Source organism: Nomascus leucogenys, chromosome 10, assembly GCF_006542625.1.
Source record: "Nomascus leucogenys isolate Asia chromosome 10, Asia_NLE_v1, whole genome shotgun sequence".
Classification (NCBI taxonomy): Eukaryota; Metazoa; Chordata; class Mammalia; order Primates; family Hylobatidae; genus Nomascus; species Nomascus leucogenys.
The window spans coordinates 75784487-75811952 of record NC_044390.1 but is presented as its reverse complement, the minus strand read 5'-3'; the positions used below and the strand labels follow the sequence as shown (position 1 = coordinate 75811952).

General features: G+C 40.2%; 1 protein-coding gene and 1 non-coding gene across 5 annotated transcripts in view; one reads left to right on the top strand and one right to left on the bottom strand.

Moving 5' to 3' along the window:
- CORO1C (coronin 1C) overlaps nucleotides 1–27466 on the top strand; it is a 91764-nt gene that overhangs the window by 52450 nt on the left and 11848 nt on the right. For all 4 annotated transcript variants that reach the window (XR_004032053.1, XM_030821325.1, XM_030821324.1 and 1 more), the window contains exons 3-5: nucleotides 2076–2198; nucleotides 24381–24510; nucleotides 27285–27466. Coding sequence is in view for 3 of the 4 variants with exons in the window: in XM_030821325.1 (XP_030677185.1) it covers nucleotides 2076–2198; nucleotides 24381–24510; nucleotides 27285–27466 (435 nt within the window). In the remaining variant the exon portion in view is untranslated. The remainder of the gene's footprint in view (nucleotides 1–2075; nucleotides 2199–24380; nucleotides 24511–27284) is intronic.
- LOC115837120 lies at nucleotides 18016–18076 on the bottom strand. Its single transcript, XR_004032154.1, has one exon. It is a non-coding gene; the product is annotated as a U7 small nuclear RNA (small nuclear RNA).

Here is a 27466-nt window from a genome sequence, read left to right as displayed (position 1 = left end):
TGAACTGTGTGGCTCCTTCCTGTGACACCCAGATTCTATATGATATGGTGTTCATTGGAATTTCCTTTTTTGAAGTCCTTTTTTGGAAGATCCAAACTGGGTTGCAAGGGAAAGTGGAGGAACGTGAAGAAACCTAGGCCTTAGGTCTGTAAACAGGGCCATCTTCAGGCCTCAACTTAGAGCTTACCTTTCCCAGAAGAAAACCTCTCCAGAGACTGTGACCCCACAAACCTGCTTGAATGTCTTCCTTCTATGTTCCTATGTGGCACCAGAATTGGCTGTTTAAATGTCTCTCCTCTCACTGAGCTCCACATTTATCCAGGACAGGACTGCCTTGTTCACGTCTGTATCTCCAGCACTCAGCACAATGTCTGGTCCATAAAAGTTCACAACACATATTTGTTAATTCTTAATGATGGAGTAAATTATTGTACTAGAAGAACTAATAATGTGACAGCTTTTATTGGATATTTTATTCCAGATACTGTGCTTACATTTTTTACATATTTTACAGATAATTATAATACTGAATTGTGATTTATCTAAAAGTGTTCTCTCATTTAATCCTTACGGTAATTGTGGGAGTTAAGTGTCATTGTTAACTATTTTACAGATGACGAATGAGCTGAAGCTTAGAGAGATTACATGACTTGTCTAAAGTCACCTGTTTAATCAGTAGAGCCTGGATTTGAACCCTTACCTGTCTGATTCCAGAGCCTGTGGTCTTTACACGTTAGTGTTCTGCTTCCCTGGAGATTTGCACAGTCAAGTCAAATTGGAGAAATCGTAGAAATTTCTGTTCTTGAAAAATTGCTAAGAAGCCCGCTCCAGTGTTGGGATGATTTGCCATATAAGAGCAAAAACAACAAAAAATAGATTAAGCCATATGTTGCAGTGATTCCTTTCTGTGCACCTGTTCTTAGAGCATACACAGCTTCAGCGTGGACTGGCATTAAGCTGTTTTAAAAAGGAAACCACTTTCATGCACCCGTTGTTAACAATAGCAGTTGTCTTAGTTGACACAAAATTGGTCCGATAACCCTGGTTGGCTTGCTAGATTCAAATGTGTGACATGAGCAAATTGTGGTAGCTATTTATGACCAACATTAAGCATTTTATTCTTAATCAGATGTGGAACTGGCTAATGGGTGAGGTCTAAGTTGGTGTTAACTAGATTGTCTGGCTGGCATTTCTGTTGATTGAGGATAGCAGAGAGACTGAGACATTAAAATGTAGTAGGCTCTTTAGACCCTAATGATAGCTAAAGCTTTTCTTTTTATTTTTTAACTTTAACTTTTTAAATTTTCTTTTTTTTTTTCTTTTTTCCTTGTTTCTTTTTTTTTTTTTTTTTTTTTTTTTTTTTTTGAGACAGAGTCTCACTCTGTCGCCAGGCTGGAGTGTAGTGGCGCGATCTCGGCTCACTGCAACCTCTGCCTACTGGGTTCAAGCTATTCTCCTGCCTCAGCCTCCCGAGTAGCTGGGACTACAGGTGCACACCACCACGACCAGCTAATTTTTGTATTTTTAGTAGAGGTGGGGTTTCACTATGTTGGCCAGGATCTCCTGACCTCATGATCCACCCGCCTCAGCCCCCCAAAGTGCTGGGATTATAGGCGTGAGCCACTGCGCCCGACCTTTACATTTTAATAGTGCCATTCATTTCCAGAACTGGTAATTTATATATTTGAGGATATTGTCTTACTGTATTAACATTTTGAATAATACCAAGGTTTAGGGATTTTTTTAAAAAGCCATGGAACATCCTTTTAATTTACAATTTGGCTATTTAGAATTGTATTTTGGTAAAAAGACTTTCATATTCTCTTTTGCTATGTCTGCTAGTGCAGTTGATTACATCTTTTTGGTTCTAGGGATTTGAATTCTTGTAATTTGATGGCATGTCCTTGGTAGTGGCTTTTTCTAGAAGTGAAAGTTGATATTGACTATACGAAGTCATCATATCTAGAAAATTGAGAGTTTTGGGTGGAGGTAATAAAGGAGAAATGGGCCTAAGAAAATGTATAACGTCTGTGGTGTTGATGTTACATAATAGGTTTGTTTCTCTCTTCTTTCAGACTGGTCGAATTGACAAATCCTACCCTACCGTATGTGGCCACACAGGACCAGTGCTGGACATAGACTGGTGCCCACATAACGATCAGGTCATTGCCAGCGGTTCAGAGGACTGCACGGTCATGGTAAGCTCCCAGGGTGTTGTGTGCACACAGGCCGGTAAGACTCACCTACTGCTTTCAGAAGCGTGTGGGTGTATGTATAGAGGCTTGAAAAGCAGAAAGTTGTAGCAGTTTTGACTGTCTGTTGGATTTTACAATAATTTACTACGTTTAAGTTTAATTACAGATAATCCTTTCAACAAGTCCTTAAATCAAAAGGTTGTACTGCAGTGTTGGGATTACCAGCGTGAGTCACTGCACTCAGCCCCTGGCCGGTTTTTTTTTGAGTAAGAGTCTCGCTCTGTCACCCAGGCTGGAGTGCAGTGGCATGATCTCGGCTCACTGTAACCTCCGCCTCCTGGGTTCAAGCGATTCTCCTGCCTCAGCCTCCCGAGTAACTGGGATTACAGGCATCTGCTACCACACCTGGCTAATTTTTGTATTTTTAATAGAGACGGGGTTTCACCATGTTGGCCAGGCTGGTCTCGAACTCCTGACCTCAAGTGATCCGCCTGCCTTGGCCTCCCAAAGTGCTGGGATTACAGTCTTTTCTGTGAGTGTGTTTGTGCATGTGCTTATTGACAGTTGACATGTTCTGTGTTGGAAGCTTTTAGGGAAAGTAAAGTGACTTTTCAGTAATTCTGTAATGCCATTTGACCACATGAATTTCCCCTCGCCCCAAAAGGAGAGAAAAAACTGAAACTGCTGGCACAGACTGTAGAAGACAGTGACGTAAGATGCCAAAGTTATGCAGATAAAATGGGATATGTCACAGGTGGTAAAAGAGTTTTTGCAATTGTTTGTTTCCAAGCTAATGGCAGAACGTGTGTTCTCTCCAGTGGACCCTGGTTAAGAAAGTCCTTTTCATAAAGATAAACAAACAAAAAACGTGAAAGGTGAATTAAGTACTTTACATTCCCTCCTTTAGTTTCCAAAAGTAGGTTATGTGTGAAACAAGGCTTTGGAATACTTTTTAATATGATTTCTTGTCCTTAGTTATGATTTTTAACTTTAAAATGTGATTATTGGTTTGGAACAGTTTTTAATGGTAGCCCAAAATAGGTTGAAAAGGTTAGGCATAAGCACAAATGGGAGTACTGCTGCCCCTGAAATAAGGGAAGATGGTCTCTAATTAATTTGTAAGCAGTCTTGCACATGTCAGGTAGACAGCTTGGAGAACCATGCTACTTTTATTTTCCTCTCTATTGGCTGTGGACTGAAACATTGTTTGGAAAGCTTTATTAATTAAAATTATTTTACATAAACACAAATTAATTCCTGAACTGTGTCATTTAAACATTTACCCGCTTTTCCTCATGGGCTTTTGGCTGAGAATGTCTCCTCCTGTGATCTCATAATTTTGGCAGCTAAAGCATATTAAGGAAATACGCTGCTGTGAAAGGGAATTGTTCTGTTTAATGTGCCTTGCTAAATTGATCATTTTAATGGCTATGGACGCATTTTGCTAAGAGAAAGGAGTATTGTTTAGACCTGATGCCAGAATTTTTTTTTTTTTTTGGGGGGGATGGAGTCTGACTTTGTCACCCAGGTTGGAGTACAATGGCATGATCTCAGCTCACTGTAACCTCTACCTCCCAGGTTCAAGCGATTCTCCTGCCTCAGCCTCCCAAGTAGCTGGGATTACAGGCCTGCGCCACCATGCCTGGCTAATTTTTATGTTTTTAGTAGAAACGGAGTTTCATCATGTTGGCCAGGCTGGTCTCGAACTCCTGACCTCAAGTGATCCCCCCGCCTCAGCCTCCCAAAGTGCTGGGATTGATTACAGGCACGAGCCACCGTGCCTAACTCTGATGCCAGAATCTTAAACGGAGAGTCTGAACCTCTTTTGAAGAAGCAGATTTGATCCATCTCTGGCTCTCCCTGTCTCTAGCATTACTGGTCACGTTATCCTTTAAAAAAAAAAAACAATGTGTATTATAAAACAGAAAAACACACCAAATAGTTAAGTGAAAAAGCAGATTCAGGGAGTTAAGTGATTTATGACATAGTGAACACCATGTAACCACCTTCCATGTCAAAAAGTAGAACTTTCCCAACCTCCTCAGACTTCTCTATGTGCCCCATCCCAGTCACAACACCCCTCCTCCCTCTCAAAGTAACCACTCTCCTGACTTTTGTAATACTCATTTCCTTGCCTTTCTTTGTAGTGGTAATCACTCAGGTGTATACCTCTAGACTCTAGATTGGTCTTGCCAGTTTTAAAAACTTGATATATAGTCTTTTAAGTCTTAATCTAAAGATTCCTCCTTCATCATTTTCTTTTTTTTTTCGTCATTTTCTTTTCCCTACAATTTATCTATTCAAAAGCCCTGACCTTTGAACTGTGCTTTTCAACCATCTGGATTTTGCTGATTGTACCCTCATGTTGCAGTTCAACTTGCTCCTCTGTCCTCTGAATTTCCTGCAAATCGGCAGCTGGAACCTGAAGTGCGGTCAGATTCAGGTTCTGTCCTTTTGGCAAGACTATATTGTTTGCGTTATGTTCTTTCATACGCTAGGAAGCACATGATGTCACGATGTCTGGGTTTCATTCTTTTTTGATTTGTGCATTCTGTGCCTATATCCAGTCATTCACTAGGGGTTGCAATATGGTGACAGTAAATTCTGTCATTTTGTTTTCAATTTTTAGCTGGTAAAATTTTATAAGATAATGTCCTCACTTACTCACTATTTAGTTACCAAATAGTATAGTTCATTTAGGAAAGCAGGATAAGTGCTTGGTTCTTTCCTTTTATTTACCCAGTTCTCAAGATAATGAATTGATTCTCTGTCATCCTCAGAAGGTGACAAATTAGGAGTTTTTTTTTCCCTGTTCCTTTCATTTTGAAATTATGGATTTGAACATATTTGATGGGTTCAATCCATTATAATTCTTATCTCAAAGCTGACTTTCTCGCCTTTTCCCGTGGAAACCTCTTCAAGATTTCTGAGTCCTTTTGAAATGACCCTCATAGTCTTTGATAGATAGATTCCTGGCTATGTGATATGTTGAGGTGTTTCAGGCTCACTTTGGACATCCCTGCCCAAGCCATTTCTTTCAGAAACCAAGCCATTTCTGGTTTATTTTAAGGGAAAATTATATCTATTAAGTATGCAGTAGCATTATGTCTAAAATATATATATATATATATGTATACATTAATTTAAAAATACTGTATTACCAAAGAGAGTGTAATCTTTTTGCTGTGGAGGGTTTCCCCTCAGTGTTGATGGCTGCTGGCTGATGAGGGTGGTGGTTGCTGAAGGTTGGGCTGGATGAGGCCACGACAATAAAGTTTGTCATATTGATTGACTTGGCCTCTCAACAAAAGCTTTCTCTGTAGCATGTGGTGCTGTTTGATAGCATTTTACCCACCATAGAACTTCTTTCAAAATTGGAGTCAGTCCTCTCAAACCCTTTTGCTGCCTTATCAACTAAGTTTATGTAAGTAGTATTTTAAATGTTTTGTTGTCATTTCAACAGTGTTCACAGCATCGTTACCAGGAGTACATTCCATCTCAAGAAACCATTTTCTTTGCTTATCCATAAGGAACAACTCCTCATCTGTTCAAGTTTTATCATGAGATTGCAGCAATTCACTCACATCTTCAGGCTCCACTTTTTATTCTCTAGTTCTCTATTTCCACCATAGCTACAGTTACTTCTTCCACCAAAGTCTTGAACTCTCAAATGTTGATATTTTGAACTCCTTCCACAAATCATGAATTTTATTAATGTCACCTAAAATGGTGAATCCTTTCCAGAAGTTCTTTTTTTTTTTGAGACGGAGTCTCGCTCTGTCACTGAGGCTGGAGCGCAGTGGTATGATCTCGGCTCACTGCAACCTCCGCCTCCTGGGTTCAAACGATTCTCCTGCCTCAGCCTCCCGAGTAGCTGGGACTACAGTCACGTGCCACCATGCCCGGCTAATTTTTTGTATTTTTAATAGAGATGGGGTTTCACCGTGTTAGCCAGGATGGTCTCCATCTCCTGATCTCGCGATCCGCCCACCTTGGCCTCCCAAAGGCGTGAGCCACTGTGCCCAGCCCAGAAGGTTTTTAATTTGCTTTGCCCAGATCCATCAGGGGAATCACTATCAGTGGTAGCTGTAGCCTTATGAAATGTATTTCTTAAATAATAAGACTTGGAAGTCAAAATGATTCCTTGTTCCAGGGGCTGCAGAATTGATGTTAGCAGGTGAAAACAATGTTAATCCCCTTGTACATTTTCATCAGAGGTCTTGGGTGATAAGGTGCATTGTTGATGAGCAGTAATATTTTGTAAGGAATCTTTTTTTTTCTTGATTGGTAGTTCTCAATGGTGGGCTTAAAATATTCAGTAAACCATGCAGTAAACAGATGTGCTGTCATTCGTGCTTTGTTTTTCCATTTCTAGAACATAGACAGAGTAGATTTAGCATAATTCTTAAGGGCCCTAGGATTTTTGGTGAGGTGAGTGAGCATTGGTGTCAACTTAAAGTCACCAGCTGCGTCAGCCTCTAACAAGACAGGCAGCTCATCTTTTGAAGCTTTGAAGCCAGGCATTGACTTCTCCCCTCTAGCCATGAAAGTTCTAGACGGCATCTTCTTTCAGTAGAAGGCTGTTTGATCTACATTGAAAATGCGTTGTTTAGTGTAGCCACCTTCATCAACGATCTTATCCAGACCTTCTGGATAACTTGCTGCAGCTTCTCCATCAGCACTTGCTGCTTTCCCTTGTATTATATAATGGAGATGGCGTCTTTCGTTAACCTCATGAACTAACCTCTGCTAGTTTCCAACTTTTCTTCTGCAGCTTCTTCACCTCCGTCAGCCTCCATGGAATTGAAGAGAGTTAGGACTTTGCTCTGGATTAGGCTTTGGCTTAAGGGAATCTTGTGGCTGGTTTGTATTTCTATCCAGACCGCTAAAACAAAGGCCGTTTTTGCTTTTTTATCATTCATGTGTTCACTGGAGTAGCACTTTTAATTTCCTGAACTTTTCTTTTGCATTCACAACTTGGCTAACTGGCTTAAGAGGCGCTTAGCTTTTGGCCTGTTTCAGCTTTCGACATGGCTTCCTCACTAAGCTTAATCATTTCTAATTTTTGATTTAGAGTGAGAAATGTGCAACTCTTCCTTTCACTCAAACACTTAAAGGTCATTTAGGGTTATTAATTGGCCTAATTTCAATGTTGTTATGTCTCAGGTAATAGGGAGGCCCAAGGAGAGGAAGAGACAGGGATACAGGGAGAGCAGGTGGTAGAGCAATGAGAAAACACACAGCGTTTATCGATTAAGTTCACTATGTTATATGGGTGCAGTTCATAGTGCCCCAAAACAATTACAGTAGTAACATCAGACATCACTGATCACTGTAACAGATACAGTAATAACAAAAAAGTTTGAAATGCTGCAAGAATTGCCAAAATGTGACACAGAGACGGTGAACATACGCTGTTGGAAAAAATGGTGCAGATAGACTTGCCTTAGGGTTGACACGAAGCTTCAATTTGTTTAAAAAAAAAAAAAAAAAAACCACCGCAATATCTGTGAAGTGCAATAAAATGAGGTATGCCTGTGTTTACCTAACCTCTTTAATATTAATTACATCTCCATGTCCTTTCTTTCACACAGAGAATGTAGGGTCTTAGGGATACAGAAGGAGAATTAGAATATCCTGATCTATCTCGTTTGTCTTTTCACATTATACATATTATAGTCTCAGAGTGAAAATACGAATACCACCACCATACCATGATACTGAAAATCGTTAAAAAACTAAATGACTTTCAGTGGAAAAACTAAACAACTTTTTAAAACCCATGCTATGTCTATTCTCCCTCCATTTAAAAATGATGTATTCTGTATTTTCAAGACCACATAGCTGTTACATTCAACAGTCTCTCCTCCCTTGGTTCTGTGAGTAACTACATTGAAGTACACTCCATCAATCATTGTGTCAGTCTCGCACCAGGCATTTGGATCATCTGAAGCTTGTTCTTGGGTGGATTCCTTAAGAAGGAGTGGGAAAAATATTCTCTGAGTTCTTGTATACTGATAATAACTTACCTGTGATCTTTTTACTTGAAAGTGAGTTTTTCTGAATATAAAATTATTGGTCAGGGACAGTGCCTCACACCTGTAATTCCAGCAGTTTGGGAGGCCGAGGCAGGTGGACTGTTTGAGCCCAGGAGTTCAAGACCAGCCTGGGCAACATGGTGAAACCCCATCTCTACAAAAAATAAAAAATTGGGGGGTGGAGCCAAGATGGCCGAATAGGAACAGCTCCGGTCTCCAGCTCCCAGCCCCAGCGACACAGAAGACGGATGATTTCTGCATTTCTGCTTGAGGTACCAGTTTCATCTCACTAGGGAGTGCCTAACAGTGGGTACAGGACAGTCGGTGAAGCGCACTGTGCGCAAGCCGAAGCGGGGCGAGGCATTGCCTCACTCGGGAAGCGCAAGGGGTCAGGGAGTTCCCTTTCCTAGTCAAAGAAAGGGGAAACAGACGGCACCTGGAATATCGGGTCAGTCCCATCCTAATATTGCGCTTTTCCAACGGGCCTGGAAAACGGCACACTAGGAGATTGTGTCCCGCACCTGGCTCGGAGGGTCCTATGCCCACGGAGTCTCGCTGATTGCTAGCACAGCAGTCTGAGATCAAGCTGCAAGGCAGCAGCGAGGCTGGGGGAGGGGCGCCCGCCATTGCCCAGGCTTGCTTAGGTAAACAAAGCAGCCAGGAAGCTCAAACTGGGTGGAGCCCACCACAGCTCAAGGAGGCCTGCCTGCCTCTGTAGGCTCCACCTCTGGGGGCAGGGCACAGACAAACAAAAACTCAGCAAGAAACTCCACAGACTTAAATGTCCCTGTCTGACTGACAGCTTTGAAGAGAGTAGTGGTTCTCCCAGCACGCAGCTGGAGATCTGAGAACGGACAGACTGCCTCCTAAAGTGGGTCCCTCGCCCCTGAGCAGCCTAACTGGGAGGCACCCCCCCAGTAGGGACAGACTGACACCTCATTCAGCCGGGTACTCCTCTGAGACAAAACTTTCAGAGGAACTATCAGACAGCTGAATCTGTGGTCTCACGAAAATCCGCTGTTCTGCAGCCACCGCTGCTGACACCCAGCCAAACAGGGTCTGGAGTGGACCTCTAGTAAACTCCAACAGACCTGCAGCTGAGGGTCCTGTCTGGTAGAAGGAAAACTAACAAACAGAAAGGACATCCACACCAAAAACCCATCTGTACATCACCATCATCAAAGACAAAAAGTAGATAAAACCACAAAGATGGGGAAAAAACAGAACACAAAAACTGGAAACTCTAAAAAACAGAGCACCTCTCCTCCTCCAAAGGAACGCAGTTCCTCACCAGCAACAGAACAAAGCTGGATGGAGGATGACTTTGACGAGTTGAGAGAAGAAGGCTTCAGACGATCAAACTACTCTGAGCTACGGGAGGAAATTCAAAACAATAGCAAAGAAGTTAAAAACTTTGAAAAAAAATTAGAAGAATGGATAACTACAATAACCAATGGAGAGAAGGGCTTAAAGGAGCTGATGGAGCTGAAAGCCAAGTTTCGAGAACTACGCGAAGATTGCAGAAGCCTCAGTAGCAGATGCGATCAACTGGAAGAAAGGGTATCGCTGATGGAAGATGAAATGAATGAAATGAAGAGAGAAGGGAAGTTTAGAGAAAAAAGAATAAAAAGAAATGAACAAAGCCTCCAAGAAATTTGGGACTATGTGAAAAGACCAAACCTACGTCTGATTGGTGTACCTGAAAATGATGGGGAGAATGGAACCAAGTTGGAAAACACTCTGCAAGATATTATCCAGGAGAACTTCCCCAATCTAGCAAAGCAGGCCAGCATTCAGATTCAGGAAATACAGAGAACGCCACAAAGATACTCCTCGAGAAGAACAACTCCAAGACACATAATTGTCAGATTCACCAAAGTTGAAGTGAAGGAAAAAATGTTAAGGGCAGCCAGAGAGAAAGGTCGGGTTACCCACAAAGGGAAGCCCATCAGACTAATAGCTGATCTCTCAGCAGAAACTTTACAAGCCAGAAGAGAGTGGGGGCCGATATTCAACATTCTTAAAGAAAAGAATTTTCAACCCAGAATTTCCTATCCCGCCAAACTAAGCTTCATAAGTGAAGGAGAAATAAAATACTTTACAGACAAGCAAATGCTGAGTGATTTTGTCACCACCAGGCCTGCCCTAAAAGAGCTCCTGAAGGAAGCACTAAACATGGAAAGGAACAACCAGTACCAGCCACTGCAAAAACACGCCAAATTGTAAAGACCATCCAGGCTAGGAAGAAACTATAGCAACTAACGAGCAAAATAACCAACTAACATCATAATGACAGGATCAGATTCACACATAACAATATTAACGTTTAATGTAAATGGGCTAAATGCTCCAATCAAAAGACACAGACTGGCAAACTGGATAAGGAGTCAGGACCCATCAGTGTGCTGTATTCAGGAAACCCATCTCACGTGCAGAGACACACATAGACTCAAAATAAAGGGATGGAGGAAGATCTATCAAGCAACTGGAAAACAAAAAAAGGCAGGGGTTGCAATCCTAGTCTCTGATAAAATAGACTTCAAACCAACAAAGATCAAAAGAGACAAAGAAGGCCATTACATAATGGTAAAGGGATCAATTCAACAAGAAGAGCTAACTATCCTAAATATATATGCACCCAACACAGGAGCACCCAGATTCATAAAGCAAGTCCTCAGTGACCTACAAAGGGACTTAAACTCCCACACAATAATAATGGGAGATTTTAACACCCCACTGTCAACATTAGACAGATCAACGAGACAGAAAGTTAACAAGGATATCCAGGAATTGAACTCAGCTCTACATAAAGTGGACCTAATAGACATCTACAGAACTCTCCACCCCAAGTCAACAGAATATACATTTTTTTCAGCACCACACCACACCTATTCCAAAATTGACCACATAGTTGGAAGTAAAGCTCTCCTCGGCAAATGTAAAAGAACAGAAATTATAACAAACTGTCTTTCAGACCACGGTGCAATCAAACTAGAACTCAGGATTAAGAAACTCACTCAAAACCGCTCAACTACATGGAAACTGAACAACCTGCTCCTGAATGACTATTGGGTACATAATGAAATGAAGGCAGAAATAAAGATGTTCTTTGAAACCAACGAGAACAAAGACACAACATACCAGAATCTCTGGGACACGTTCAAAGCAGTGTGTAGAGGGAAATTTATAGCACTAAATGCCCACAAGAGAAAGCAGGAAAGATCCAAAATTGACACCCTAACATCACAATTAAAAGAACTAGAAAAGCAAGAGCAAACACATTCAAAAGCTAGCAGAAGGCTAGAAATAACTAAAATCAGAGCAGAACTGAAGGAAATAGAGACACAAAAAACCCTTCAAAAAATTAATGAATCCAGGAGCTGGTTTTTTGAAAAGATCAACAGAATTGATGGTCCGCTAGCAAGACTAATAAAGAAGAAAAGAGAGAAGAATCAAATAGATGCAATAAAAAACGAAAAAGGGGATATCACCACCGATCCCACAGAAATACAATCTACCATCAGAGAATACTACAAACACCTCTATGCAAATAAACTAGAAAATCTAGAAGAAATGGATAAATTCCTTGACAAATACACCCTCCCAAGACTAAACCAGGAAGAAGTTGAATCTCTGAATAGACCAATAACAGGTTCTGAAATTGTGGCAACAATCAATAGCTTACCAACCAAAAAGAGTCCAGGACCTGATGGATTCACAGCCGAATTCTACCAGAGGTACAAGGAGGAACTGGTACCATTCCTTCTGAAACTATTCCAATCGATAGAAAAAGAGGGAATCCTCCCTAACACATTTTACGAAGCCAGCATCGTCCTGATACCAAAGCCTGGCAGAGACATAACCAAAAAAGAGAATTTCAGACCAATATCCTTGATGAACATTGATGCAAAAATCCTCAATAAAATACTGGCAAACCGAATCCAGCAGCACATCAAAAAGCTTATCCACCATAATCAAGTGGGCTTCATCCCTGGGATGCAAGGCTGGTTCAACATACGCAAATCAATAAATGTAATCCAGCATATAAACAGAACCAAAGACAAAAACCACATGATTATCTCAATAGATGCAGAAAAGGCCTTTGACAAAATTCAACAACCTTCATGCTAAAAACTCTCAATAAATTAGTTATTGATGGGACGTATCTCAAAATAATAAGAGCTATCTACGACAAACCCACAGCCAATATCATACTGAATGGGCAAAAACTGGAAGCATTCCCTCTGAAAACTGGCACAAGACAGGGATGCCCTCTCTCACCGCTCCTATTCAACATAGTGCTGGAAGTTCTGGCCAGAGCAATCAGGCAGGAGAAGGAAATAAAGGGTATTCAATTAGGAAAAGAGGAAGTCAAATTGTCCCTGTTTGCAGATGACATGATTATATATCTAGAAAACCCCATTGTCTCAGCCCAAAACCTCCTTAAGCTGATTAGCAACTTCAGCAAAGTCTCAGGATACAAAATTAATGTACAAAAATCACAAGCATTCTTGTACACCAATAACAGACAAACAGAGAGCCAAATCATGAGTGAACTCCCATTCACAATTGCTTCAAAGAGAATAAAATACCTAGGAATCCAACTTACAAGGGATGTGAAGGACCTCTTCAAGGAGAACTACAAACCACTGCTCAATGAAATAAAAGAGGATACAAACAAATGGAAGAACATTCCATGCTCATGGGTTGGAAGAATCAATATCGTGAAAATGGCCATACTGCCCAAGGTAATTTATAGATTCAATGCCATCCCCATCAAGCTACCAATGACTTTCTTCACAGAATTGGAAAAAACTACTTTAAAGTTCATATGGAACCAAAAAAGAGCCCGCATCACCAAGTCAATCCTAAGCCAAAAGAACAAAGCTGGAGGCATCACGCTACCTGACTTTAAACTATACTACAAGGCTACAGTAACCAAAACAGCATGGTACTGGTACCACAACAGAGACATAGATCAATGGAACAGAACAGAGCCCTCAGAAATGATGCCGCATATCTACAACTATCTGATCTTTGACAAACCTGACAAAAACAAGAAATGGGGAAAGGATTCCCTATTTAATAAATGGTGCTGGGAAAACTGGCTAGCCATATGTAGAAAGCTGAAACTGGATCCCTTCCTTACACCTTATACAAAAATTAATTCAAGATGGATTAAAGACTTATATGTTAGACCTAAAACCATTAAAATCCTACAAGAAAACCTAGGCAATACCATTCAGGACATAGGCATGGGCAAGGACTTCATGTCTAAAACACCAAAAGCAATGGCAACAAAAGGCAAAATCGACAAATGGGATCTCATTAAACTAAAGAGCTTCTGCACAGCAAAAGAAACTACCATCAGAGTGAACAGGCAACCTACAGAATGGGAGAAAATTTTTGCAACCTACTCATCTGACAAAGGGCTAATATCCAGAATCTACAATGAACTCAAACAAATTTACAAGAAAAAAACAAACAACCCCATCAAAAAGTGGGCAAAGGACATGAACAGACACTTCTCAAAAGAAGACATTTATGCAGCCAAAAAACACATGAAGAAATGCTCATCATCACTGGCCATCAGAGAAATGCAAATCAAAACCACAGTGAGATACCATCTCACACCAGTTAGAATGGCCATCATTAAAAAATCAGGAAACAACAGGTGCTGGAGAGGATGTGGAGAAATAGGAACACTTTTACACTGTTGGTGGGACTGTAAACTAGTTCAACCATTGTGGAAGTCAGTGTGGCGATTCCTGAGGGATCTAGAACTAGAAATACCATTTGACCCAGCCATCCCATTACTGGGTATATACCCAAAGGACTATAAATCATGCTGCTGTAAAGACACATGCACACGTATGTTTATTGCGGCACTATTCACAATAGCAAAGAGTTGGAACCAACCCAAATGTCCAACAATGATAGACTGGATTAAGAAAATGTGGCACATATACACCATGGAATACTATGCAGCCATAAAAAATGATGAGTTCGTGTCCTTTGTAGGGACATGGATGAAACTGGAAAACATCATTCTCAGTAAACTATCGCAAGGACAAAAAACCAAACACCGCATGTTCTCACTCATAGGTGGGAATTGAACAATGAGAACTCATGGACACAGGAAGGGGAACATCACACTCCGGGGACTGTTGTGGGGTGGGGGGAGGGGGGAGGGACAGCATTAGGAGATACACCTAATGCTAAATGACGAGTTAATGGGTGCAGGAAATCAACATGGCACATGGATACATATGTAACAAACCTGCACATTGTGCACGTGTACCCTAAAACCCTAAAGTATAATAAAAAATAAATAAATAAATAAAATAAAAAATTAGCTGGGTGTGGTGGTGAGTGCCTGTGGTCCCACCTGCTTGGGAGGCTGAGGTGGGAGGACCTCTCGGACCTGGAAGATCAAGGCTGCATTGAGCCGTGATCGTGCCACGGCGCTTACAGCCTGGTTAACAGAGTGAGACCAATCCTGTCTCTAAATAAATAAATAAATAAATAAAATTATTGACTCACAGTTTTTCCTTGAGTATCTAAATACCTTATTCCATTTTCTTTTGGCATAGGTGTTGCTGTCAAAGTCAGATTATAATCTAATTTCCTTTCCTTTATAAATCATATGTTCTTTTTGCCTAAATGTTCATAAGATTTTTTTTTCTTCAAATATAGTTAATTTTACTGGAAGATTGTTGGTCATTCTGAGTTGGTATCTCTAGATACCATGGTATGCTCTTTCAATGTATAGTTTCCAGTCTTTTTTTTTCTTGAATTACAGTTTTTGATTTTTTTTTCCTGTTCCTTTGCTTTGGTTTTCTTTATCAGAAGCTCCTGTTATCCATATGCTTTGTCTTCTTTACTTCTCTTTAGTCGTTGTCAGTTTCTCTCCAAACCTCTTTTCTTTTCCTCCCCTCCCCTCCTTTTCTTTCTTTTCTTTTTTTGAGACAAGGTCTTGCTCTGTCACCCAGGCTGGAGTACAGTGGCACGATCATGCCTTGACCTCCTGGGCCCAGGCAATCCTCCCACCTCAACCTTCCGAGTAGCTGCAACCACAGGCACTCACCACCATGCCCAGCTAATTTTCTATTTTTTTGTAGAGACAAGGTTTCTCACAATGTTGTCCAGGCTGGCCTCTAACTTGTGGCCTCAAGCATTCCTCCCATCTTGGCCTTCCAAAGTGTTGGGATTACACGTGTGAGCCACCATGCCAGGCCCCAAACCTTTTTTTTTGTTCTTTTTTTTTTAGACTTTATTGTTACTATTTTGCTCTTTTCCTTTTATTTCTTTTGGGGGCATTATTTGTTGTGTTTATTTGCTCCTGTGTTCTTTCTTGGTTTGTCTTCATTTATTTCTATTTTTTTTCTTGATTTCTGTCACTTTATTTTTTGAGTTTTTCAAGTTCTGATTTATAATGTTTTATATATTGTTTTCTTATTTTGAATCACTATAATGTAGTTTTTGTCTCTTTTGAGCATGTCTTTTTAGCATTCTTATATTGTCTAAAGGGATGTTATTCTGTGTCTTACTCTCTTTTTTTCTGACAGTAATTTTGGAGTTCAACCTTGATTTTTTTTTCTTGCTTATTTTTATGTGGATTTAATTTTCCCAAGCTTTTTAAATGGTGGCTTGGTTCAGATAGCTGCTGTAATTTCACAGAGCTCCCTCTCTGACATCTTAGATAGTGTTCAGAAGCATGGTGCTTTGCTTTCTAATATTTCCTAGCTTGGCTCTTATGTAGCCTCTCTTATGCTTTTATCCCTCTTATTTCTATCCTGCTGAAATTTGATTTCATTTTCTGGAGTGTCTCCTTTGTGGGCCCATCCTGGAAGGGAGCCCTCTCTGGGTGATTTTGAGAGTGCTGGGGTCTAGATTGTGTCTGCCTCTTCAGACCTTTTAAATTCAGTACCTGTGTGCCCAGCTTCTGTTGGAAAAGGCAAAATCCTTCCCAGTTTCTGCTGCTGATCTCACACCGGCCTGCTGCCCTCAGGTCTGTCAGGTATCCCCTTGCTGTCCCCTCCCACACACACCTGAGGCCGATCACATGCAGGTCGTGTGGCTGTTGGTGTTTGCTCCTACCCGCTTAAATTTTGGGGATATCACCTAGTTTGTGTAAATGTTGTCCCTGGATTTTTGTTTTGTTTTGTTTTCTGCTAGCTCTGTATTTTTACATAGGGACTTTGGAAAAACCCCCAAACAATGCTGCCACTGAGATTCTCTCATCTTCCCAGAATCCTCAATGTCGCCCTTTTATTGGCATTGCTGGAGTGCACATTTTGTAAATTAAATAATGCTTTGGGATAAATCTTTCTAATTTTAAAAAATCTTTAAGTATAGAATTGATATTTAAATCACCCTTTAATCACTTAATATCCCCCATATCATGTTATTATTGGAGTAATTGAAGCTTGTATAGCTTAGCAGTTGAAAGTTTAAAGAAATGTTTGATCTTCTCCTAGCCTACCTGCTTCTTAATACCTTATTTTCCACCTTGCTCTTCTGAAGGTAAAAGAACACTGTATCATAGATCAAATGGTTTCAGACAACACCCCCCGCCACCCACTGCCTTTTTTTTTTTTTATTTTTTTTTTTAACAGAAAAGCTTTGTGTAGTTTCTCAAGCCTAGGCTATTGGTAGTAGCTCATGAGCTACAAATAGAAGATAGTATAACAGGGCCTAGTTTTAGTAGAAGAAGGATATCAAGGAAAACCGGAGAGTAGAAGTTCTGAGCATTTGCAGGTCGCTTCGCTTAAACGTTCTCAGCCCCAGTTGCCTTACATATAATATGGAGGTATGATAATAATAGTTATGCCTATCGAGAGAGTCAGAAGGAAGCTGTAAACGTATAATGGGCTGTTATTGTTTGTAATGGGGATTTTGATGTATATCTATAGTGGATTCCTAGCAGCAAGAGTACCTTTAATAGACATTTCATAGAAAAATACAGAACCAGTTTATCAAATGAACTGTAAAAGAATAAAAGTAGTTTTTTAAAAACTGCTTTTTGTATTACTTATGGTATAAATCCATGAAGTCCTGAGCATTTAAGCATTGATTTGTTAATTTTGTGGGCATTGATTTAGTGACAGCTACTTTGCAGTTTTCGGAGAGGGAATACCAATCTTAAGATACATTCCCCCATTTTTTAGACGTGGCTTCTTTACGCAGCCTAAAATTAAATTATATTGACACAGTTTACCTTTCATGTACTACTTTGTGAAACAGCATTTTATACTATCACACAGCAGTTATATAAATCCTACTCCCAGAAACTACACTTCACTCCTAGGTTTTGCAGAGTTTTGGCTCTGTGAGTTCTTTTCTTCAGCAGTATCTTCTCAAAGAGAGTTTTAAGATTATGGCTACCTAAGTATTTTACTTGGGGGAAATTTTAGCTCCAAGAAAATAATAGCGCTTTAAATAATACAAAGAGCAGCCAAGTTAAGTTTAGTGAATGATGTTGATTCAACATTGTTCCTTATCCGCAGGGTAGTAATCAAACACAAATGCAAAAAATGGCTAATTCGGACAATGGGATTGCATAATTTTTCCTTCCAGAGTCTGGGAGATGGAAAGATCTTGCAAAATGATAGTCTTAATTGTCTCCAGCTATAAAATAGTCCAAATTTTTAAGTTTAAAGGACGCTTCCCCCTTCTCTCAAATCAGTTTATTCTTCTGTAGAAATCAACAAAAATACCCTATCTAATCCATTTTTGCTTCCATTATAAATTTTCCTAATATAGTTTTTTTTGGTGGGTGGGAAGGCATTTGACAAAGACTGGAAAACCTGCTAGACAAATTTTAAAAGAGCTTTAATGCTTTCTAATATAGTTTTTGCCCTGAAATAAAAATGGAAGTGATGTTTTGGTTCGTCTCAGGCATTCAGCAGGGAGGGCTTCGTCTTAATTCCATTTTGTACAGATTACATCTGGGGCATTTGCCAGAGGATATTATAACCCTGGCAGATCGGAACCCAACACTCAGTTCTTGGTTTTCCCGAACTCGGTGCCGCTCTGCACGTCATGGTTCATTTGGGAATGCCCTGATGCCCTACATGCAGGCCTTTGTGGGTGTCTGTAGGACTCTGTGCTGGTCTGCAGCTGCTACCACATCTTTAAGCTTTTTCCTGTCTCATGTCTTTTCTTCATTTCCCCTTTGGAATTGGTTTCCTTAGCAATAGAAAAATAGGGTCTTTTGGGGGTGTAACCCTTTTTGTGGCTGTAACTCTAGTCCTAGCCCAGTAGCAAGTTGATGATGGGTGACTAAAATAGGGAAGCAGTGTCTGGAAAGCAGTATTTGAAAAATAAAACTATTTAACTAATTGTACTTTAAAATTAGCACGTGAGAGAAACCCAAGTGTCTTCGTTTTCCTTTTTTCTTGTTGGGATTGTTCTCTTGAGTTGTCCTTTTTCCATAGCCAGGCTTTCACATGTGAAAAGGATGCCCATGGTACAGTAGTTCTGAACATGCGCTTAAAGTTGTTTTTTTTCCAGAACCACGATGGGATTTTACTGATGGGTTCACTTTTTCACGTAGGAGCCCTTGGAACTGATGTCATTTTTTTAGTTATATAGATGAGAGGTTTCTATGTTGCACAGGCTGGCCTCAAACGCCGAGCCTTGCTTCCTTATGCACCAGGACAACAGGCCTGAGCCACCACAGCTCCTCTGATTTCATTTTTGTCATTTCAAAACAAAACAAAACAAAACATTGCCATAGTAATGTGTTGTCCAAACAGAAAATGTTAGGAACACACAGCATTATTTAAATTAAGAAAATAAAATAAAAAAGAGGGACTAGGGATAACTTGTACTGTCTGCTGCGCTGAGATGCCTACTCTGGGTGTTTTGTGTCTGTTTTCCTCTGCACTCACGGCATACAGTTTTGAGAAAGCTGGTTGGTATTACAGTACCAGTCTGTAGCCATAGAACAAAGAAAAGCTAACAAGGCTGCACAGAGATCAGATCTGTCCTTACTGTGATAATTGGCCTAGGTATAAACCAGAGCTTTCACACATATGATATCTTGGGTGTAAATTAGTTAGTATTAATTGGGTACAGTGCTGAATTAATTTGAAGACAAGACTCATTCTAAGAAATTCTGATGTTCAGACCTAGAAATATATATGGCGTCATAGTGGTCATATTAACAGCAAGAAAAGTCATTGTGAAAATATGATAGGCTCCTTTTTTTTTTTTTTTTTTTGCCATGCGCTATTCTAAGCCTTTATGTGCATGATTATATTTAGTTATTGTATCAGCACAGTAAGCCATGAGTGTGGCCTATTTTACAACTTAGGAAACAGGCTCAGAGAGTGGCAGTTTTGTCAAGGGTCACACAGCTGATAAAAGGCTCAGCCAGACCCAGATCTGTCTAGCTCCAAAGAAAGCCCCATTCTTTTCTCACTAGTTGCAGTATTTCCTATTAGGGTAGTGCTTTGGGGCATGCAAAATGTTTGAGCTCATTTAACCCTTCTAATAACCCCTGAGTAAGCACAGCTGTCCCCAGTATTAAGGAAATTCAGGCTCCCAGAAGTGAAATCCCTTCTTAATGCTAACGTGACCAATTAGTGTCCCAGCTCTGACAGGAGCCTGTGTCTTCTGACACCCAGGCCAGCATCCCATATTACACACAAGAGGACCAAACATGTACCAAGTGGTGCTTCTTCTGTTTGTTGTTGTCCCTGAGCTGCAGGAACATCAGTCCAAACCGGACAGGCCATCACCCAGAGTAGCAGACAACCCTGAAGAGGGCAGAGAGCCACATAATGGCAGGCCTGTGAGCAGGGCCTGTGGGTGCCAGCCAGAGCATGTGTATGCTGAGTGCGGAAAGATCTACAGACCACCCCCAATCCCCAAGCTCTTTCCACAGTCCACCGTGGAGAACACCACCCCCTCTTTACCAGTGGACACAAGAATTCTGTTGTCTTCTCATTTCATTTCAGAGACTTTTCACTCACTTTCTTCTCGCATTGCAGTCCTTGTGCTTATAGTATTAGCTTTTTCACTCTGGTGCGTTTTCCCTAGCAGCTCCTGAGCCAGCTTCTTTATGGCATTGTTTAAATGCTGCATGCACTTTTTAGAAAATTGCTCTACACATCTGTGTTTTTTATTTTGAGACTGGATATTCAATTTCTCCTCATATTCTGCTCTACTTTCACCTAAGTCTTGTTCATCCTTAGAGGTCACCTCCTCAGGGAGCCCTCCTGGATGGACCAAGCTTGGTTAGCAGGAAGCTAATTTCATAGTACTACGGTCGGCTTATGCCAGCATAGCATTGGTTGCACTGTGCAATAATACCAACTAACACTCAGTGTCTGCCTTATGCCAGGCATTCTTCTAAATGTGTCAGTTTCATGTTACCATGTTAGTCTTCAAACCGCCTCACAGAGGGCAGGCTCAATATTAAGTCCTGGAAAGGTTAGGTGAATGTCCTCAAGGTCACAGCACTATGTAACTGAATCAGGAATTCAGTCACATCAGTCTGGCCAGAAGCCCATAATCTCAGCCCTGCTGTGTACTGTCTCTTCATTCTGGAGGGACTATGTGTGTGTCTGGCTCTGTGCTGGGGGTTAATTAATTCCTTAATTCTCTTAGCACACTTCTCAGGCATAGGTACTAATGTTTTCTCTATGCAGTGATGTTTGCCAGGATCATCACAGGTAGTGGCCCAGGCAGGATTTGAACCAGACTCTGCCTGACTCTGGTGCTCATTCTCTGTATCACACCACTTGGATTTGTTGTCTTTGATTTTCAGTCTGATAGAAGTCTCTGCTTTCTGTTAGACCATCAACTTCTCAAGAGCAGGGCCTGTATTTAGTTACCCAGTACTAGATGGGTTATAATACAATTTATTGTAATTCAATAAATGTGTTAAAAGAAAGAGTTAATCAAGGTAGTAAAATGAGTTAGGTGCTTGTCTTATGTGAATAAACCCAGCTGAGGGAACCATTAAACCAGCTGGAGGTGAGGTAAAGAAGGAACACACAGAGTTTCCTTATTTAAAAAATTAATAAATGTTTTGCTTCATCATTAAAATTTTCTTTTAATCCAGGAAAAGATGATGGGGAGAAGCTAGAGAAAGGAAAAGGTTAAGTGCCCATTATGAGCTCTCCTTCTGCCCTCATATTTTAAGGTTGGAAATGCTGATTATAACCAAAGACTCCCATCACTCCACGTCTCATTAGTTGATTTGGAAAATGCACTAGCTCTGCTCAGATGAGACACAGAAGTGTTTTCAGTCCTTGCAAGGAAACCCAGCAGGCCATGGTTGGGGTGCCATCTGGAGATTGAAGGTGGTATTACCACTCTGTCAGTTCTAAGTGGGGTCACGGTGCATCTTGCAAAATGCTTTTCCTGTTGAGTCACTAAAGTCCCATTTCATAATTGTTTTTCTGTCGACTTCATGCTTTGATCAAATTGGTAGTCACTGTTTTCTGTTTGTTCTGTTCAAAATGTCAGTCCTGCTTTATATTCAGATAGTCAAGTTCAATATGGAGTTGTTTCACTAATCATAAATTCTTGAATAAAAATAGTGCATATCAGGATGAAAGCTAACATGCAGTGCTGGAGGAGAGCAGATGCCCACGTTCTCCACGGGAGAAAGAGGCCTGGGTCAAGGTCTCTTCCACAGAGGGAGGGAGAGGGCAGGGTAGGTTATCCTTTTCCTTCTATGCTTGTTCACACCTGCCTTGCTTAAAATTTGCTGAATGATGGTGGGGCTCGGGAAATTAGGTGATGTTCTAAGCTTGGGCCCTCAAAATGCAGGTTTATTTTTGTTATGATTTGCATAAGGGGTTATATTTAGCCTGGGCAGAATTTAGCTGTAAAAATGAACAAATCACTCAACTCATGACTTTTTCCCACTCTTCAGAATGGCAAACTTTTTGTTCTCATTTTTTGCAGGACAGTAGAACTGAGCTGAACCCTAAACACTCATCCAGTCTAGATCTCTGCCTTCCACTAAGCAACTGAAAACAGACAATTGTTTGTCTCCTCCTTTAAAGTTCCCACAAAGGAAAATTCTGTTTCTCACGTGTTCTAGTGTTGAACATGATTTTTCACTGACAAGTTCTTAAATTTTTCATGAGCTAGTTCCTCAAAATCATTTTCTGATGGTAAATTTACTTGTTTTAATCTTCATGTAGAAAATAATGATTTTAAACTTTAGCTTTTTCATAAACTTAAATATTATTTAATATCTGGTCTTCTGTAGGGTTCTTGATGCTACTCAGCTTACCTGTAACTCAGCCCTTTTCTTAGAGATTGTTTGTTTCTTAACCTTTTGAAACCTTTGTTGTTCATTGTTAAACGTAAAGTCTTTCATTCCTTCCACTCATACTTTCCCTGTCCCTTTCTCCCCCTGTGCCCAGGCATGTCCCCAATTAAGATATGGTGAGTCTTCTGCATGTCTTCACTAGTCAAGAGGATTTTCTTAAATAACAAGTTTTATTGAGATATAATTCACATAGAATTCACTCATTTAAAATGTACAATTCACTGAGTTTTAGAATATTCACAACCATCACCACAGACAAGTATAGAAAATTTTCATCACCTCAAATAGAAACCCAAATCCTTTAGCTATCACCCCTCCACCTGCCGCCCTCCACTCTCCCCGACACTAAGCAATCACTATTCTACTTTCTGTCTTTACAGATTTGCCTATTCTGGACATTTCACATACATGGAATCCTGCAATATGCGGTCTTCTATGTCTGGCTTCTTTCACTTTGCATAATGTTTTTAGAGTTTGCTCATGTTGTAGCATGTATCACTACTTCATTCTTTTTTATGGCCAAATAATATTCCAGTGTATGAATATGTCCCATTTTGTTTAGCCATTTATCAATAGGTGGATATTTGGGTTTTTTCCACCTTTGGGCTATTACAAATAATGCTTCTATGAACATTCTTGTACAAGTTTTTGCACGGACACATAGTTTCCATCCTCTTGGGTATATCCCTAGGAGTGGAATTACTGGGTCATATGATAACTCTGTTTAATCATTTGAGGAACTGCCAGGCTGTTTTCCAAAGTCTGCCACCAAATGGTGGCTATACCATTTTACATTCTCACCAGCCATGTGTGCAGGCTCTGATTTTTTCACATGCTTGTGAACACTTGTTATCTGTCTTTTTGATTCTAGCCATCCTAATGGGCATGAAGAGAGAGCTTGTGGTTTTGATTTGCATTTCTGTAATTACTAATAATGGCAAACATCTTTTCATGTGCTTTTTCGCCATTTATATGTCTTCCTTGAAATGTCTATTTAGATGACTGGCCTATTTTTAAATTGGGTTATTTGTCCTTTGGTTGAATTCTAAGAGTTCTTTATATATTCTGGCTATAGGTCTCTTATCAAATGTATGATCTGTAAGTTATTTTCTCCCATTCTGCGGGTTGTTTTTTCACTTTCTTGATAGTGTCCTTTGAAGCACAAAAGCTTTTAATTTTGATGAGGTCTAATTTATTTTTTCTTTTGTAATATTTTCTATAATACATTATAAAAATATTAAGTGTATTTTTGTTTTCCAAGTGTAAAATTATAGAAAATATGTTTTAAAAACTACATCATCCCATCAAGAACCACAGACTTAGCTAAGTGTCTTCATCCCATTCCTTTTCTTGAGTGTTTCAATCATTTTGTAGTTTTCTTTCAATGTTTTGCATGCTTCTAACTGGAGAGTTTCGAACTTAACAAGGAATTTAGAATAAAATCCCAAATAATATTAAATAAAAGCTGAGAGGAAATGTTTTGTAGTCTTTGTTGGTATCCAGATCTCCGATAACATATTACATTTTAAAAACAGCTGATACTTGGGAGGCTGAGGCAGGAGAATTGCTTCAACCTGGGAGACGGAGGTTGCAGTGAGCCAAGATCACACCACTGCACACCAGTTTGGGCAACAGTGTGAGACTCCGTCTCAAAAAAAACCAAAAAAAAACAAAAAACAAAAAAAAAAACAGCCTAACACGGTCATTTCACAACATTCTGCCTTTCATCCAAATATCACTGTATATTCTGTTTATATAGAGCAAATCTTTATAGTGGATGGTCACTGTAAATGTGATAATGAAAGGCAGTAGCTTTCATGTGGATCATCTTTCTTCCTTCTCCAACAGGTATGGCAGATCCCAGAAAATGGACTCACCCTTTCCCTGACTGAACCTGTGGTGATTTTGGAAGGCCACTCAAAGAGAGTCGGCATCGTGGCTTGGCATCCAACGGCCCGCAATGTGCTTCTTAGCGCAGGTGGGAGCTGAGCTCAGCGGTCCTCCCCTTGTCTTCCGCTCTTGTAGCTCTCTGAGTGGGGGGAAGCAAAGTGTTTTGGTTGTATGCTATATGGTTTTAAAGCAGATTATTAGGAAACCATGGTGAAGAGTATTGGGGTGCACTGCTCCCCCAGCCCACACACATACTTGTGTGTGTGTTTCAAGGCCACTTTGACAACCTGAGGAAAGCTATGAATTTCCTGCTACAATTTCAGCAGGTTTCATGGTTCCTGCCAGGGCCCTCCATGAACCATAGTTTTGGTTATTTCTGATATGGTAGAAGGTATACTTTGTTGGGAGCCAGAAGCCCTGTGTTCGGTCTGTGGTATTGCTGCCAGCTTTGAGAGACCCCTATTAGGCAAATACGCTCCTTCCTTTTAAAGAAAACTTTCATTTTCCCCTGCTATACAATTAGTACATTTATACTATAGAGAACATATATAAACAAAAGGAAAAAAAATCACTTTTAATCCCACCACTCAGAGAGAAGATCATTATTACTTTTTTGATGTTTCTTTCCAAAAGATATTTCTGTGCACATACATAAATTATTTTACACACAGAGATGGGTTCATACACTTTACACATGGGCTGCTTTCTGCACTTGGTGGTACACCGTGACCCTTTTCATGTGCCATTAAGCACTCTTCCTATTTTTAATGACTTCATACTAATCCATTTTCTGGATATACCTCATTTTACTTGATAAGTCCCGTATTTCTGGACACTGGTGTTGTACAGAAATCTTTTCCTTTATCTAAAATTGGAGATTTCATTTTCTTTTATGAAAGCAATACAGACAGCATGAGGGAACTTTGTGGGGTGATGGAAATATTCTATGTCTTGATCATAGTAGTGGCTACATGAGTTTATACATTTGTTGAAACTTAGCAAATATATACTTAAAATAGGTGCATTGTATTGTAAGTTATACCTTAATAAAAGTGGTTTATTTAAAAAGTGATACTAATGTTAGAGATAGGATTTTTAAAGGTCTTTCCCCTCACCAGTAAAAAGGAGGAGGGGCAGTTCAGTTTTTAACTGGGAATACAGAATGTTTATGACTCACAGTGAGTTAAATAAAAAATTATAATGCCAAGTGCCTATTGAAACTAAGGCCCACTTTTCAAAAAAGATGCCATGTTTTTTTTATAATCACCATCGCCTATACTTGGGAATCATTTTTGATGTTCTCTCAGAACCTCAGTCTGATTAAGGAGAGGAAAAAAATTCCAGAGCTGGAATTCCATCATGGAAAATTTCCTGCTACCTTTCTCATCAAGGCTCAACATAGGGCAGCAGCCACAGACTGGTCTGCATTCTCCCTTTTACATGTGAAGGAGAATGAGTGATTGTTGTGTTCTGCATATTTTTAGACTATATGATCCAGCTGCCGGGGCTGAAGTTACCTGTTTGCCTATGAGGAAGAAGGCAGAGGAAGGTTCAACTGTCCATCCCAGAGTTTAGCTTCAACTTTTCATACTGTTGTGTAGTTTTTTTCTCCAGTTTCCTACTTCTTTTTTTTTTTTTTTTTTTTTTTTGAGATGGAGTTTCGCTCTTGTTGCCCAGGCTGGAGCGCAATGGCACGATCTCGGCTCACTGCAACCTCTGCCTCCTGGTTCAAGCGATTCTCCTGCCTCAGCCTCTCAAGTAGCTGGGACTACAGGCATGCGCCACCACACCTGGCTAATTTTGTATTTTTAGTACAGACAGGGTTTCTCCATGTTGGTCAGGCTGGTCTCCAACTCCTAACCTCAGGCGATCTGCCCACCTCGGCCTCCCAGGGTGCTGGGATTACAGGCGTGAGCCACCGTGCCCGGCCAGTTTCCTACTTCTAACCCTTAGGTAACTTAAGTATCCTGGATATTAGTGGCTATTTTTTCTAAATGATTTCAAAATAGCCTTATTGGCAAGAATCCACCTCTAGGATGTCCTTTCCGTATATTGAACTAACATCCTAGGAGCAACACATGCTGCCTCTTTTTAAAGGGGCCTGGAGGTGTGGGGCAGACCTTTGAAGGAAGGAAGGAGTTGGTGAGCTGAGGTGGTGAATGAGTTGACATCGTGGGCCTCTTTCAGAATCCGTTTCTGAATCCGTGTAGCTACTTGATTACAGTTTGGGCTTCTCACCATGATCAGAGCAGTCTTGGTCTATTTTTCTCTTCATTTAAAGGTACAGATCTGTTGTGAGCAAACAGGCCTTACTCTTGGCTTTTCTCTTCCACTGTTACACCGTCTTTAATATCTGTGTCTTAGAGTCTCACTGATTTGAATAAGCTGCCACCCAGAGTTTTTGTTGAGTGCCCTAAACAGTCATTTAACCCTTTTATTTTTAGTTTATTTGTCAGAGAAATAAGCTATATTCACCCTGATGCTTGTTTTACTAGAAAGGGAAACTTGAAGTCACTTGGGTCTACCAGCCCATTTAACTCTTTAAAGAAAATAGGGTTCTGTTTTGGTGTGGTTCTTTGTTTTTGTTTGGTTGATTGTTTCATATGAACCCAAACTTAACAAGTTGTGTTTTTACTTTAACACTTTTATTTCTTTTATACAAACTTTTTTCTTTGTCACTTCATTTTTTAACACTGTTAGTAAGTAGGGCCTCTGGTAGGGCCTCTGACAATCAGCCGCATCTTTTCTCTCTCTATCTCTCTCTGCATATACAATATGTGTTCTCACTGTATCTGTAGTTTTCTGAGTGTGTTACATAGGTGTTTCTAATCTTCTAATCTCTGATGATTTTGCCTGTTTTAGGCTGTGATAATGCCATTATCATCTGGAATGTGGGAACAGGGGAAGCCCTTATAAACTTGGATGATATGCATTCAGACATGATTTACAATGTGAGCTGGAACCGGAATGGCAGTCTGATCTGCACAGCTTCCAAAGACAAGAAAGTGAGAGTCATTGACCCCAGGAAACAAGAGATTGTTGCT